The 16,713-nt window shown below is 37.6% G+C and overlaps 1 protein-coding gene across 4 annotated transcripts in view; it reads left to right on the forward strand.

Annotated features, from left to right (window-relative positions):
* The window catches only part of WDR35 (WD repeat domain 35), a 64,778-nt gene that overhangs the window by 38,599 nt on the left and 9,466 nt on the right, over positions 1-16,713 (forward strand). For 3 of the 4 annotated variants that reach the window (XM_032353231.1, XM_032353228.1, XM_032353229.1), the window contains 9 exons: positions 454-598; positions 3,456-3,525; positions 4,564-4,617; positions 6,622-6,731; positions 7,208-7,418; positions 12,527-12,607; positions 14,800-14,936; positions 15,249-15,452; positions 16,346-16,492. In XM_032353231.1, the coding sequence (XP_032209122.1) occupies positions 454-598; positions 3,456-3,525; positions 4,564-4,617; positions 6,622-6,731; positions 7,208-7,418; positions 12,527-12,607; positions 14,800-14,936; positions 15,249-15,452; positions 16,346-16,492 (1,159 nt within the window). The remainder of the gene's footprint in view (positions 1-453; positions 599-3,455; positions 3,526-4,563; positions 4,618-6,621; positions 6,732-7,207; positions 7,419-12,526; positions 12,608-14,799; positions 14,937-15,248; positions 15,453-16,345; positions 16,493-16,713) is intronic. The other variant, XM_032353230.1, reaches the window with a different exon arrangement.

Consider the following 16,713-nt stretch of genomic DNA (forward strand, 5'->3'; position numbering starts at 1 on the left):
ACCCTGCTTCTCCCTTTCCCATTGCTCATGCTTTCTCTTACTATCTTTCTCTGTCTCAAATAAATAACATCTTGAAAAAAAGTCTTTTGAAGCACTAATGTTTTTAATTTGATGAAGTCCAGTTTATCTCCTTTTTAATTCATTGCTTGTGCTTTTAGTGTCATGTCTAAGGAACTCTTGTCTTATCCACCATCACAAAGATTATTCCTAATTTTTTTGTCTCCTCGGACTTCTGTAGTTTTAGCTCTTACATTTAGATCTTTGATCCATTTTGATGTAATGTTTTTGTATAGTTCCACAAGCCTTTGATTCTTTTTTGATTTCAGAGACTGTGTGTGAGGTATATTGTCTGACATATGGGGTTGAACGCAGTGCTCACTCAATTCCTTTGTAGCACAAACATTCTGTGTGTCTATGTAACTAACTTAATTGTCTTAATGCTCTTTTTAATAGTACCATTATTTGTTGCAATGACCAAAACCCATGTGATAGCAGCTTCGAAAGAAGCATTTTATACCTGGCAGTATCGTGTGGCAAAGAAGCTCACAGCATTGGAAATTAATCAGATCACACGGTCTCGAAAAGAAGGGAGAGAAAGGTATATCTTTTGATGCATGGTTTTTAGTAGCTCAACCATATCACATTTAAATCAGACATAGTTAATTATAAATTGTCATGCTTGAGAACTGTAAATTGTTTTGGTTACTAAAAATAATATTTTTCCATTAATTTCAAAACCTTTCAAATTATTTGTTTAAATATCAAAATAAATGAGAGGTAGCGTGGTGTAATAAAAGACAGCCCTTGGAGATGAAGAGTGGAAATCTGTGTTTTTATAAGGAAATAGCTATTCTCACTCATTTACTCTTACCATATTAGGATAAACCATAAATATGATTATTCAGTTGAAAATCTAACCAAAGCTTCATTCTTATGGGTTAGTTGTATGGGTCTTTCCAGAAGGGTGGGGATGATTCTAGTATCAATCTCCATAAGAAAGGCAGGTTCTTAGGGAGGAAGTCTTCAGGTGGGGCGAAGTGGTCACTTGGCTTCTTTCTCTTGCCCTTGATTTGAGGGGGGCTGGGGTTAAGTGATAGAGGGGGCTCTACCACATGGAGAAGTTAGGAGCTAGGATGGGGGGAATTCCCTTTAGTAAGTTTCAAGGTGCAGATCCATTTACTGTGTTTTGTCAGTTATATTGTCTCTGTTGGTGATACTTTTTTTGGCCTTTTGTTATTACCGTAAGCCTTTAAATAAAGCATTTTGTTGACTGTTCTAAGCTAATAATTCTTAATCAGGGCATAGGCCTGTGATGGTGGGAGTGGGCAATAGGGGTCATGTCAGATCATCTTCCCTCACACATGCTTGAGATCTTAATGCCATCTTCCCTTCCCTTTAAGACTCACTCTTGTACTAAGATCAGAGAAATGTCCCTAGTAAATATTTTAGATACATGAATTCATGTGGAAGCAAAACAGACAAACTAAAAAACCCCCAAACAAAACAACAACAACAAAAAAAGTTGAGGGGCACCTGGGTGGCTCAGTTGGTTATGTGTCTGACTCTTGATTATGGCTTAGGTCATGATCTTAGGGTTGGGAGATTGAGGCCCCGTGTCTGGCTCTGTGTTGGGCATGGAGCCAGTTAAATTCTCTCTCTGTCTCCCACCCCCCCGCCTTCCCAACTTCTCCCTCTCTAAACAAAACATAACAAAACTCCCAGAATAGTTGAAAAATACTGTATCTTGCTTTCTCAGTAGTTCTGAAAGTCTAACTAGAAAGAATCTTTGGCCTCTTTCCAGGAGAGCATGTGACAGTGGTAGCAATAGTAAGTAAAAGAGCCACAGTCTGCTGGGAGGTCTTAGGATAAAGTTGGAACTGAAAAGTCTAGCCTCTTCATAGAGTAAGTAGAGTAAGTTCCTCTGAGAGCCAGCGAAAGATATTCTGGTTTTAAGATGGCAGCATCTCCCTTTCTTTCTATCTGAGACACACTTACAAGTTCTAGTGATTGGGCAGGTTCTCTCTGGGCCTCAATTTTCTCATCTGTGAAATATGGTGGATGATGGTAGTAAGAAAAGAATACTTCTAATATGCTAGACACTATAGTAAGCCTAGTCAGTACTCTTATTAATCCTGTTTCAGAGAGGAAACTAAGACACAGGAGCTTAAATTATTTGCCAAAGGTCACCAGCTGATAAGTAGAAATGGGACATAGATCTGGTTGATCTGGTTGATCTGGCTTGATCTGGCTCTGAAACACTCAGATTGGCCTTTCTAGTGGTACTCTACTTGTTTTAAGAGATGGAAGGTGGTCACATGATCTCCTGGGAGACCTCCTATTCTGACCTTTGACTTTTATTTTGTGATAACTAAGTAGAAGTAGTAGCTGCATATATTAATAGCAATGTATTACAATGCAGAATCCTGGCACCTCTAAATTTATTTTCTTTTTTAAAATATGTTTTCTTTCTGCATTTAATACATTTCTATTTAACATTTGATCTCATTATACTGACAAAAGTATAATCACGATTTCAATTTAACAGTGATAAAATTTCATGATATTTTAAAGAGAGAAAATGGCTTAATTTTGTTGTGCCTATATTCCATCTATGATTTCTTGATCAGGCTCTGTTCATATGTGCTTTACAAACATCATTTTATTTATGCCTCTTAAAAAACCCTGCAAAGGTTGCCCTTATTCTCCACATGGAGAAATTGAGGCTTAGAGGCTTGTCCAGGGCCTCATAGCTACTCTGTGATGTATCTTCCCTATTCGCCATCATTCGTTTTAATATTTTCCCAGCAAACATAGAGCACCTGACAGTGTGTCACACTGTGCTAGGCACATAGTCTTTCCTCCTCAGCTGGTGGGGGAGACAAGTAAGGTGGAGATGCTGTGGTGTGAATAGTATTATATTGAAGGTATTGAAGGTATCAGATGAGGAAAGTCCAAAAGTAGTTCATCCTCACAACACAGGGAACATAAGAATGATTCTTTATTTCAGAACAAAAATTCCATTAATTAGAGCTTCCCAAATACTTTTAAGCTTTACCTTTATTAAGCACATTGACAGAAGGGAAATTATAGAGAAATGACAGAGAAACTTAGTGTATTGAAGTTATTTCTGAGTGATGTTCATTTGCAGAGTAAGGTAAAATAATCTGTTGGGGCTTAATAAAGTGCATTGGAAATATGTGATTCAATGTCCAAATAAGTTTTTGGCATAACTTTCAGGAACATATCATTTGCTTAACTAGTAAACACCTGGCAGGTAGTTTTTACCTTTATGGGATCTAGCTGTGTCAAGAACTCTTTAAAATAATCAGGACATTTATGTTACGTAGTAGTATTCATTGGTGTCATCCAGTCCTTTAATTGTTCTAGAGATTGTGAAATGGCATAACCTGTACTTAGACCATCTTTGAAATGATCACCTTTTTTTTTCCCCCCAGAATTTATCATGTTGATGATACTCCTTCTGGATCAGTGGATGGGGTGCTTGATTATAGTAAAGCAATTCAGGTAGGTGATTGCAGCAAATGTCAGTATCTGTAAGTTTTGAAATACTGTAATTTTATTTTGACAGCTGACAAATAATTATTTTTTTACTGAATAGCATGTTATTCTAGTAATTCTTTAAAAAATGTCTATTCTGAAAACCTTTTATCTCAGCCTCCTTTTTCCCCCTCGATTTTTAAAACCATTTTTGAAGTAATAATAGGCTCTCGGGAGGTTGCACAGATACAGCACGTAGAACCTTTTTACCCCGCTTCCCTCAGGGGTAACATCTTCTATAACTGTGGGATAATATCAAAGACAGGAAATTGCTATTGGTAATGACACTCTTCACTGGACTGCCACCCGATTCCTTGCTTCAGTTTCACTAGTTCTGACATGTACATGTATGCGTGTAGTTTTATGTAATCTCACCACCGGGTGCGGACTTGCCTCACGCTAGTCTCCATTTTTGCACTTGCTCTCGACCCTGTCCCTGCCCCGCGACAACCATGAATCGGTTTCTGTCTCTGGCTTTGTCACTCTGAGAATTTTTCAAATGAAGAGAATCATATAACGTGTAATCTTTTGAAATTGACTTTTTCGCACTAAGCATATAAGCCCTTGGGATCCATCCAGGCTGTTGAAGTACTGTGCCACTACTTCCCCTTCCTCATTCTGGCACGAGCTGTCTGTCCTTCCACCATCTGTACTTTTATGTCTGAGCTCAGGGTTTTGCCTCCCTGTGCTTTTCTGTGTATGTGAGATGTTCCTTCCTGTCGCGCTCGTAATTCCCGAGCACATCTCTACTTGTGTCATACTGTACTGTAATAAGGTGTCGGGCTCGCTGTCTTCCCCAGGAGGCTTTTGAGGAATCCCTGAAGGGAAAGATTTTATCTGAGTGTCTCCAGTGCTTAGTTCAGTGTCTAGCACATAGTAGGTGCTCATTAAGTAAATGTTAAGTCAATAAATATATTGGAGAATTTTTCTAGGTGAATTGCCTACTACCTCATGTCAGATTAGTCATTCAATAAATATTTGTTACAGAATAACGATTTATTTTAGGGTACCCGGGATCCGATTTGTGCCATAACTGCATCTGATAAGACACTGATTGTGGTAAGTTTGAAGCAAACTGATTTTATGAATAATAATTGTTTAAATTATAAATATAGATTCCAGTAATATGTTTCGGATTTGAATATCATCTTGTGGGCACCTGGCTTACTAAGTCCAACATGAGAAGTAAGGAAGTTTTAAAGATTGCTTCACAAATTGTTAAGTATTTGCCAAAATAGCTGTCTTTAAAATTGGCCCGCTGGGGAGAGTTTGACACTGGGTTGAAGGAGCCACACAAGGGTTGGCGGGTGCGGGATGGATTGGACCGTGGTAGCAGGTCTTCGAAAGCTCCCTCTTCTCTGTGGCCTTCTGTTTTGTGTTAGAGAAGGGTTTTGGCTCAGCTACTTTCATAAAACGTAAAATGAAGAGGTAGTGTGTTTGCTAACCAGTAAAGCGAAGAAGTCTAGGGCAAAGTTTTCAAATAAAATCACTGTTACAGTGTCTTTTCTTGAGCTCAAACATTTGAAAATATTAATTTTAGAACTAAATGTTTACTTTACTTTAGTAATGCTGGTGGAGCCCTTGAATTTGAATTATGTAATCAGAGCCATAATAGTGTGTATTTAGTCACATTCTTTAGCCATTAGATAATTTTGTGGGGGACAAAGTCCTAAGAAGGTAGTATTTGTTTTTCCTCATCAGGATTTTTAGAGCAGTTTGTCTTACAGAGCCTTTTCTTTTCTTTTTAGATTTTTTTTGTTGTATGGCAGGTTTTGTTGTTATTGTTGTGTTAGCTGTGTTTCTGACATTTGCAGAAATAAATAACACGCAACTCAAACTAATCACAAAAACTGACATAATTCCTAAATGACAGAGTCTACCTAAAGAAATGTACTCAGATAGTTTAATACCAGCCAGAAGTTTAATGGAGAAAATATCTTCTGCACTTTAAACTTCTTTTTGCCATTGAAATGGAGAAGGTTTTAGAACGATTACTTTTTCAAACCTTTGAAACAGGACCCCTTTTTTCAAAAACAAAATTTCATTCTCCAATATGGTAAACCTTCTGAAACCCATACTGCCCTTCTGTACATTAAAAAAGATCCCCCTCCCCCTTCCAGGCTTTCTGGTTGGCCCCTCTTGAGAATCATGCTGCAAGAACAATGCCACTCTGATTAAAATGGGGAGCGGGAGAGATTGGCCGAGTGGGGCCCTCTGCTTTGTCCTGTTGTCATGGCCAGAGGCACAGAAGGGTTTGAAAACCACAGTTCTCTCTTGATTGTTACACCAACTGTTGATCTGTTAAGGCTTGCACAGAGTTGCTTAGTAATTTATACTGTTTTATTTATTTTAGATTTTATTTATTTATTTGCAATAGAGGAAGAGCATGAACCAGGGGATGGTGGAGAGGGAGAAGCAGACTTCCCACTGGGAACCCAACACGGGGCTCCATCCCAGGATCCTGGAATCATGACCTGAACCGAAGGCAGACATTAAACCAATTGAGCCTCCCAGGCGGCCTTATATTTTATTTTTAGACCCATTTAAATTAATACTCATTGTATCATTGCATTCTGATCATCTCCCTTTGCCACTAACTAGTATCAGATAGGTGGCTATAGATGAAAAATACAGACAATTTCAATAACAGCTGTTTCATATAGTGATCTTATATGATTTTATATGAAATTTAATTCAATAAGTGCTTTATATTTTAGCTTTTCATGTACCCTGCATATTAACCTAGACAACAAATGTAAACAACCCTTGTTATTTCTTCCTTGTGATATAAGTATTTATGTATTATGGAACAGCTAGATTTCTGACTTCTTTTTTGAATGCTACATGAAAAAAAGATCACCTTCGGCCACTTTGAAAGGGTTTTGGTTAAATTAGAAGATACATATGTAATCAGTAATGTGATTTAACGTCAGAATTGGGAATTAGTTATGACAGCATCACTTTGGTTTTGGAAACAAATGTATGAACATATAGAGAGACCTGTATTTGTAATTTAATTTCATTATGTAAATATGCTTTAATAATCAAAAATAATTTCCATAGGGTCGTGAATCTGGCACCATTCAGAGATATAGTCTTCCCAATGTTGGTTTAATTCAAAAATATTCCCTTAATTGTCGAGCCTACCAGTTATCCTTGAACTGCAACTCTAGGTAAGTCTGAAAATTCTCCTCATGTAGTTGTTGGGTTTAGAAGTTATCAACTAGGATTGTTGGATTTATATAAAAATACAAAGATGTGTGTTTGTTTTAAACTTGTCTTACAGTTCATGTGATTTTACTATACTATATTTATATTTCAATAGTTGTATTATACTTTGTTTAGATCTTTTTCTTTAATTGGGCAAAATATAGAAATCCTGACGTAATACTTTAAATTGTTTGCATGTCAGTTGCTTTAATTCCCTTGGATATTTTTTCCTCACAAGGAAGCAAAATGAAGAGTAGTCCAAGTCTTCTATCAAATTTGTAAGAATTTGTTGAAAGCCAGTTATTTCTTTAAGCCATTTCTGCCTTCTTCCCAGATTCAGATGAACTGATTTTGCAGAACAGTAATGGGTCATTATATTTGTGATTTCTGATCATCATTTTACAATTTTGTTTCCCTTCTCCAATGCCATTACTTGTAGTCGTCTGGCTATCATAGACATCTCAGGCATTCTCACTTTCTTTGACTTGGATGCTCGGGTAACAGACAGCACGGGACAGCAAGTCATTGGCGAGTTGTTAAAATTGGAGCGGAAAGATGTCTGGGATATGAAGTGGGCCAAAGACAATCCGGATTTGTTTGCAATGATGGAGAAGACAAGAATGTATGTTTTCAGAAACTTGGATCCTGAGGTAAACACAAGAAAAGAGCGTTAGCAGTACATAAATAATAAGCCAGATACCGAAACCGATTTCCCTTTTGTTTCCTTAAGAGGTTTGTTGGTGTTGGTTGCATGAATTTCTGAAAATATATAGAAACATCTCTGTGGAGTTGTAACGTGTTTGATCTTAAGTGGGAATAATACTGATTCTTTAAATAGTCTCTGCTTTCTCTGAAAGGCACTTCCTAAGCATTTATCTGTTCTTTTTGAAAGATGGAGCCATGGGTCTCTAATATATAGTCTTTATTTTTTCTTTGTAAGAGTTCAGGAAGAAAAGAAAATCAGTAGTAACATTACCAAAATTGCTTAAAACAACCTAACCAAGGAAATGTGGTTTTGAAATGTCTTTGTGCTTTTCTTCTCTTTTGCCTCTCTGTCCGCCTGCACTTGTGCTGCCTTGGTCGTATTTATATTCATAACCGCTCTCTCAACCATGAATCCTGGCCTTTTTCACCCTGATAATTTTATGAATATGCAAGTGTGCAGTGATTAAACTGCCCTGTCTGGAGTATCAGGAAGCCCCTTGCTCACTGATTTTTAAGTTATTTTTGGATTTTCTACTTGCAGCTCACATCAGCTCATTTTTAAGCTTGGAATTTTCCTGTCACTTGGTCTGCTCTGCATCCGCTGTTCGCATTCGTGTTTAGGAAATTCAGAGTAATTTGCGTGGTAGCCTAATCAAAGCATCATTGAAATAAACCTTTTATGTAATTTTTGAATAATTAATGGATTTTCAGTTTGGAATTTTCTCTATGCTTGCTATACCCAACGGAAGTAAATAATAAGAGATAAGTTGATAAATGCTGTATGTCATTAATTGATGTGTGGATTTACAGTTAGATTTTTGGAAAGAAATTGCATGCTTGGGCCCCTGAGGTGCCAAAGATCTTCTAGGGTAATTTATTTAGTGGTAACCTATTTGTCTCTTTAATATCCTAAATTATTTTCACATTTCCCCATTTTGGCTCTACTCACGATCTTTGGGTTGTGAAATGACTTGATATAAATCACTCCCAAAGGCTTTGTTAAAGCTTTTAGGAGCCTTAAGGATCTTTGTAATTTTTAGTCCCTGAGTATGGTTTAAAGGAAAGGCATTCGGGGCTGCTGCATTTAACCTGTAAGCAGGGGCTTCTGTCAAGGGTCCAAGGGAAATTTGATGCTTTCCACAAAACAAGTGTGAAAATTTGACATGTAACCACAGGATTACCCTGAGGAAGGGAGAGGAATACGTTTTGAATGTGGGGGTCCTTTTTCTGTTGTGGTCCCCGTGTGTACTAAGTCAGAAATCATATGCCCAGACAAGTAGAGTGTTAGGCCTGGCTTTCACAATGTGTGTGTAGCACACATGCTGAGTCTAGCACCAGGGGAAAAGATATCTTGGCCTCGTGCAAAGTGATTCTTAGTTTTAACTGATCGGCTTTTTTTTTTTTCTTTTTCTTTTTGAGTTTGTTTTCTGGCTTGGCGAGTAGTTCAGTTTCTGTTGGATTTAGAGCTAGATGCATTTCTTTCAACCTTACCACTGACTGGATTTCTTTATAAATCCTGCTGTTCTTTCATTCATGAGGACACTGGCTGGCTGTGATGCCTGCTTGGTTAGTTACTGTGCTGTTCATTCCCGTAGCTGCTTATTGACTGATCACGTAAGGACACACTTTTCAAAACCGAATTTACTGGGCCTGCTTTAGGGCATCATATTCTTTTGTTATTCCGGAGGTAGGCTATCATTTGACAGATAATAGTTAATGTGTTTTTATCCATTTGAGTGTTATTATGAATTCTAGATTCATACTTTTAAGTTGTAGAGTTTTCTTTTATATGCCAAAAAAAGGGTGCCATTTGTATGTGAAGTTGTAATTCACTGATAAAGCACATTTTCTTTGAGAATTTGGAAATGAGTATTTGATGTTGATATTCCCTGCTCGATCATTTTTATCTCCAGTGATCCTCTCAAGGTACTAATTCAGCTTTTTAGTCTTTTTCTTGAATCTTCCCTCTCACTGATGCTATTTCATATTCATATTCCATTCATTTCTCATATTTTTGTCACTCACCCTCTCATTTTTACACACTTCTTTACCAAGCAAGGGGTTTCCAAACTTTTGTATGTATACCTTCATATGTGCATAATTATTTATTTGGAAATTATATACATGATCTACTATTTAATACAAGTAAATTATGAATCACATCCCTGAAATAGAAATTTTAAAAGACTGAGAAAAAAAATAACAGGAAGTAAACTTTATTTTAAAATGTCATGGTGTTAGGGTTCATGCTACCTTTAGCTAGTTTCTCAAGCATAATGTACACTTTAATAGAGTGTGGAATTATTAACTTAGTGTAGGTCTCATGTTTTATAGTCTTGTTGATAATTTTCACTTTTTAACCAACTTTTTGTCAGACCTGATTAGACTGTCATTGTTTTGACTTTGTAATGTGGCTACCCTGGAATCTGGGCGAGGGGCGAGGGAGGTGACTGTTCTGCCTTGTCTTGTTTGCTGGTCCTTGCATTATGGGTAGCCTGCTAATCCCCAGATTCTTTGTGGGAGGATTTTTAAACAACATGTCCAATTTATGAGGGTTAGTTAAAAATGAGAAACTATAATCCCTAAATCCACTTAGCTAGGTATATACAAACTTCAGTATGTCACAATGTGCTAGGATTGAGGGAATCAGCACTTGTAGGGTACCTGTTATATTTTACATGTTATGAGACCTTCTGACTTATGTACTGAATAAGAGGACATAATATAGTATAGATTAGTGAAGCTTTAAATACTTTCTTGATAAAAATAAATTTCTTGCACACTGCCTAGGGGTATGTCCTGCTTTTGTCAGCCACTGGTCTAAAACTTCATATTTAGTTGAAATGTGGGTGGCTATCTAGTGAATTTTGGAAAATAAAGAGAATTAGTTGAGATCAAGCAGAAGTTGACTTTTTAAAAAAGATTTTATGTATTTATTTATTTGAGAGAGACGGAGCACAAGTAGGCAGAGCAGCAAGTGGAGGCAGAGGGAGAAGCAGGCTTTCTGCTGAGCGGGGAGCCCGACATGAGCCTGAGATCATGACCTGAACCAAAGGCAGCGGCTTAACTGACTGAGCCGTCCAGGCGCCCCAGAAGACTTTTTTAAAATCTGAATTACACAAATATTTGCAGATTTGCTTACATGCCAATAGACTATTTTGGAAACTCTTAATTTTTTTATTTCTCCTCCTTCCTGTATTTTCTTCCTTTCTCTTTATTTTTGTTATGACTTTTTATCCACACATCATCTTTTATGACTTTATTTTTTGGCTACCTTGCTTTGTTTTTTCATATAGCCAAATATAAAACAATTTTGTAGATATATTTGGATACATATGTAGTACCAAAATAATCCAGGTATGCAAAAGGCCTTTATAATTTACAAGAAATATGTTATTATATTCTTTTTTTAAAAAAAAAGATTTTATTTATTTATTTGAGAGAGAGAGAGAATGACAGTGAGAGAGCATGAGAGGGGGAAAGTCAGAGGGAGAAGCAGACCGCCTGCCGAGCAGGGAGCCCGATGCAGGACTTGATTCCAGGACTCTGGGATCATGATCTGAGCTGAAGGTAGTCGCTTGACTAATTGAGCCACTCAGGTGCCCATATTCTTTCTTTTTGAATTAAATTTTGTTCTGATTCTCTCTGTGTGTTCATTGCTCATAAATTATTTGCCTTTACATAGTACAATTTTTTTCAGAAATGTTTTTTGTAAAAATTTCTCATGTAATCAACAATTTTTACTTTTCTTTCTTTCTTTCTGCTTCTTTTCTTTCTTTTTTTCTTGAGAGAGAGAGTGAGCACAAGCAGGGAAAAGGGTTAGAGGGAGAGGGAAAAGCAGTTGTCCATTGAGCAGGGAGCCTGTTATGGGGTTCAACCCCAGGACCCTGAGATCATGATGAAAGCGTATGCCTAACTGACTGAATCACCCAGGCGCCCTAACAATTTTTTACTTTTTAAAAGAAAATAATCACTTTAAGACTCAAGAAACACATATAGTATGTATCCAAGAGCCTTATTTTTAAACTTTGACATACTAAAACTAAATTTGATTCCATTTTTACCTGTAATTTCCATTTTTTTAGTATCTTCCTATCATAATTTTTGTAGTTTCTACATATAAAGAACTAAGTTTCAGAGTTATAAATTCAATATGTTATTTTCTTTGGATTTTGCTTACTTTCTGTTTCATGATATAGATATATACATATATTTTTTAAAAAATTGCATTCTGGTATTACTTCCATTACTAGACATTATCTTATCCTTTCTTGGAGGTAGTAAGTATATTGAGAGTTTATTTCTTTTTGTTTACCTAATATTTATACCTACTTTTTCTATAGAGATTTAGGGTAGCTACTTTACATTGTAATATGCATTTACTACACTTTTTTTCTATAAGCCTGTATAACAGTAGAATAAGAGACTTGTGTAACAGACTTGTGTATTTACATATTGGCAAATTAAGTCTTCTTATACAGAAAATCTATCAGGAATGCTCTCTGACTAATGTTACAGAGGATGGACTTTTCCGTATAGTACAAGATTTCTTTGATATATGTGCTTACATACAAATATAGTGTTTGTCAGTTTTATTAAGAATTAAATTTAATGTTGCATTGCATGAATAATAATTATCTCGTGGTATCGGGCACTTCTGGATTGAGAAAAATTGGACTGATATTAGCTGCTATTAGGGAATTAATATTGATTACATAAGGTATAATAATAGTAATGTGGCCATGTAAAGAGCATCTTTTTTTTTTTTAACATCTTTATCTTTTAGAGATATGTACTGAAATATTTAGGGGTGAAAATATCATGATGTCTATAAATTTACTTGATTTACTTTAAAATACTTCAGCCAAAAAATTGACTGAAGCATATTTAGCAGATTGTTAATAATTATTTAGATGATGGGCATATGGGTGTTAATGACATTCTTTCTACTTTTCTGTTGGTTTGAAAACATTGGTAATAAAATATAAAATCATATATTAAAGGAAGGAAAATTTTGTGCAATTTAACATAACATTTGTTTTTATCTTTAAAGGAGCCCATTCAGACTTCTGGATATATTTGTAACTTTGAGGATTTAGAAATTAAATCTGTTCTTTTGGATGAGATAATGAAGGTAATTATTAAAAAGCAACAGTGTTTCTGTTGCTAGCTTGGCTGGGATTTCCTTTTTCACCAGACAGTGTAGTGTCCCTGTCAGGAATGTGGATTGAGCCTCCTCAGTCAGTGGCTCCACTTTTAGACAGGTTCCTTCACCTTTCTGAGCTTCATTTTCCTTTCTTGATTACAAGACTCATTCTTTTTTGCCTCTATAAAATGTGAAAATAGTAATACCTATCTTCCAGGATTGTTATTGTGTAAGGTAATGTGTAAAAAGCACTCACCACAGTGCTAGGATCATGAGCTCAAAAAGTGGTAGCTAGTTGTTGTTGTCATTGTTTCTATATTATTATCAGAGGAACTGAAGAAATATTGAAATATTTGACAATTTAGTGTTTTGTAGTTCTGGGATACTTCCATAGCTTTGTGTTTGCAGGGCCACTATCCTATTTTTTTTTAGGCTTTATAAAATAATCCATTTCTGATTCCAGATACCCTTTTGAACCTCTACTTTGGCCTTCACTGACCATCTTTTGCGAATTTCTTTCTCTAAGACTGTATTGAAAAGAGTTTTACCTTCATTTTGTGCAAAGCATTTCCTTTGCATTATGCAAAAGGCATTTACTACCATGCTTCGTAGATATTACATAGACCTCACTTTTAGCTGAAGAAGGCTCTTAGTGGGTAAAATGATTTGCCAAAAGTTCATCTGTTCATTGACTCAGGAAATGCTTACTGGCAGTCCGCACGATGCAGTTCCTGGCCTCAAGTAGAGGGACTGGGAGATAGACAAGAAACTCAGCAACCAGACAAGGCATGGGGGTGCTGTAGTCTCTTTGGCAGTTGTATCCCTTCAGAGGTCTGCAGCGAGAGAGCCCTGGGTCAGTTCTGAGTCAGAGTGATGTGAGTAGCACAGTCGGGTGTTGTCCTAAATGTTCGATGTGTGTTATCTCTTCTAATCCTCACAACTCCAAGGAAGTAAGTTTGATTATTATCTTCATTTGTTTGATGAAGAATGTGAGGCTTGGAGGGATAGACTAATTTGCCAGTGACACCCAGTTAGCAGTAGACAGAGACATGATTTGACTCCAAGTCGTCTGGCTTCAAAGCTGGTGTGTGTAATTGGTAGCACTGGCAGAGATGGGGAAGGGGAGCGGTCATGGGGGAGGTTGGCCCCGGTTGGAAGAGGCCTTGTGTGCCTTCTGTGGAGTTTGGACTACATCCTGGAGTCACGGGGGCGTAAAACAGGAGAGTGACATGATTGGGTTTCTATTTGGGGAAGATGGCCTTGGCTTCCTGGGTGGGCACGGGAGGAGGGGGCACATTGTAACACGTTTTAGAAATACTTGTCACATAGCCAGTGAGCAGTGGCATTGGGATTTAAGCTTAGGTCTGTTTGAATCCAAACCTCATGCTCTTTTCATACTGCTTTCTTTCTGTCTTGTGCCAGGGAGTTCCCGGACAACTTATTAGCTTCTGAATGCAATAGTTTAGTTGCAGGGTGAGGAGGGGCACACGCAGCTCAGTTCTGGGAACCATTGAGGAGCATGTTTCACTTTTTCTTTTCTTGGAATATGTAGGATATTGGTGAGTTCATTATAACTGTTTGCCCACTAGCTAGCTCTTTCCTGCAAGGCTTGCCTTCAAAAAAATTTTTTTTGGAGGGGCCAGCTTGCAAAATTAAGAAAAGGAAAGAGGTGAGGAAAACGAACCCTTTTTCTTTTATTTGTTTATCTGCTGCCCAGCAGCACAGGGAGCAACAGTTTCATTGCTCCTGGCAAGGAAAGAGTAGATTAATGAGTGAGGAGAGGGGGCTGTGGGTAGAGGCCCTGGCACATGTGTTTTCTGCTCTGATGGAAACCACAGGACTCTGGGCGAGAAGAGGATCGTGGTTCCTGGGACCATGACATTTAAGCGAGGGAAATGAGGCTGCATAATTGTAAGACACCCCTTCTTCCACCACGGCCTTTTCCCTGTGGGCAGCCTCATAGCTGCAGGAGGAACTTCACTTGTGGGTTGTGGGTGTTTTCCAGACAACTTGAAAGACCCACACACTGGAATAGCTTTTCTTCCCATTGTGGTTTACAAGGTGGTGCAGTTTGTCTGTGTGTGTGTGTGTGTGTGTGTGTGTGTGTTATTGTAAAAAAAAAGAAACACATGCTCTAAAGGCAGGCATTTGACTGACTTTCTTCTCATGTTTACTTTTAGAATCCTGAACATCCAAACAAGGATTATATGATTAACTTTGAGATCCGGTCCTTGCGAGATAGTCGAGCATTGATCGAGAAGGTTGGAATTGAAGATGCATCTCAATTCATAGAGGACAATCCACACCCCCGACTTTGGTATTTAAAAATAAAAAATCTTCCCAAATGACTGGTGTATGCTTTTAAAGTCTCAGCTCCATTGTCCCCCACTCTTGTAGTAGCCTTCATGGGGGCAGACGCCCATTCCTGCTCTTCTGTTTAAAATACAGAAATTCACTTCAGATGTGGAAGTACTCAAAATGAGCATAATATTAAGTGAAACATGTATAAATGTGTTCGTCGCTTCCCACTGTGTTTGATGGGAAGCAATAGGGATAGTAATTGAATTCTAGTTCAAGACCCGTTTATTGGTAATTGCAATAAGCTTTTCTGTTTCTTTTTGTAATGAAGGCGCCTACTGGCCGAAGCAGCTCTTCAGAAACTGGATTTGCACACTGCAGAGCAAGCATTTGTGCGCTGTAAAGATTACCAGGGCATCAAGTTTGTGAAGCGTCTGGGCAACCTGCAGAGTGAGTCCATGAAGCAGGCGGAGGTTGCCGCCTACTTCGGCAGGTTTGAAGAGGCGGAAAGAATGTATCTTGATATGGACAGAAGGTAAGTCAGGAAGGTACAGGCACCCTGAATGCTTCAGCATTCGTGATCTTCTTGTGCAAATGAGGAAGGTACCGTAGACTAAATGTATCATACCATTTCTTTGGAAAATAATTTCAGTTTGGATGACTGGCTGGAGATTCCACAAGCCCCACATTAATTTACATTTTGTAATTTGGAGGCCGTTTTCTTTTCTATTTTTACGTATATTAATGAGTGACCATGGATTTTTTTCATTTGGTAGGAAAAACACAAGTAGGTTTTCATTTGGTAGGAAAACATAAGACTACATTGACTGGGGGCTTTTATCCTTTATTACGCAGCCCAATAGTTGGGTTTTCTTTTTTCGTTTAGGCCTTTATTTAAGTTTCTGTCAAGGAGTCAAGTTTGTCAAGGAGCATGAAATAAAAATGAATGGTACTTAGGGATTGGTTTTTATTCCTATGTTTATTTTAGACTTACATAAGATAACGTATGAATTTCATTTCAGCTGTAAACATTACGTCTAATGTTTATTAATATTATTTGTACTTCCAGGAGATACCTAATACAGCACAAGCCCTGAAAAGAAAGATAAAACCAAATGTGTTTTTAAGTGTGGTTTTTAAATAAGCCTCATTATGTCTACGAGATTGATGAAAAGAAATGATTAGTATTTAAATCATTATTTTGCTAGGAAATTGGAATTCTAAGAAAATACAAGGCAGGAAATCATGTTCTTTACCCTATTTCGGGTTTCCCCCATTGCTTCTTTCCTGGTTAAGTTTCTAAAGTGTTTGGCAACGTACATTGTCTGTCAGTTCACTGCTGTGTATTCTTGTTCCTTGGAATTGAACCTGGACATGGTGAGCAGTTGTTAAATTATTTGTCAAATGAACAGATGTTGTCATTTGTAGAGATCTTGCTATTGGCCTTCGGCTGAAATTGGGGGATTGGTTTAGAGTACTGCAGCTCCTGAAAACTGGATCTGGTGATGCAGATGACACTCTCCTAGAACAAGCCCACAACGCCATCGGAGACTACTTTGCTGATCGACAAAAATGGTGGGTAACCTATGGGGACCACCTTCTCCATTCAGGTGGCACTTAATATGGTAGCTGCCCGGGTAATTCCTTGTGATGCTGGGGATATCGAAGGCCGCCCTCCCAGATCCTAAAATTCAAACAGCTTTGGATCCACACTGAGGAGCTAGAGATCCTTTGCAGTTTTCATACTCAAAAAATGTGTGCCTAGCTTCAGGCCGCCTTCTACTATTTAAGACCAC

The sequence above is a fragment of the Mustela erminea genome, chromosome 7 (genome assembly GCF_009829155.1).
Source record: "Mustela erminea isolate mMusErm1 chromosome 7, mMusErm1.Pri, whole genome shotgun sequence".
Taxonomy (NCBI): domain Eukaryota; kingdom Metazoa; phylum Chordata; class Mammalia; order Carnivora; family Mustelidae; genus Mustela; species Mustela erminea.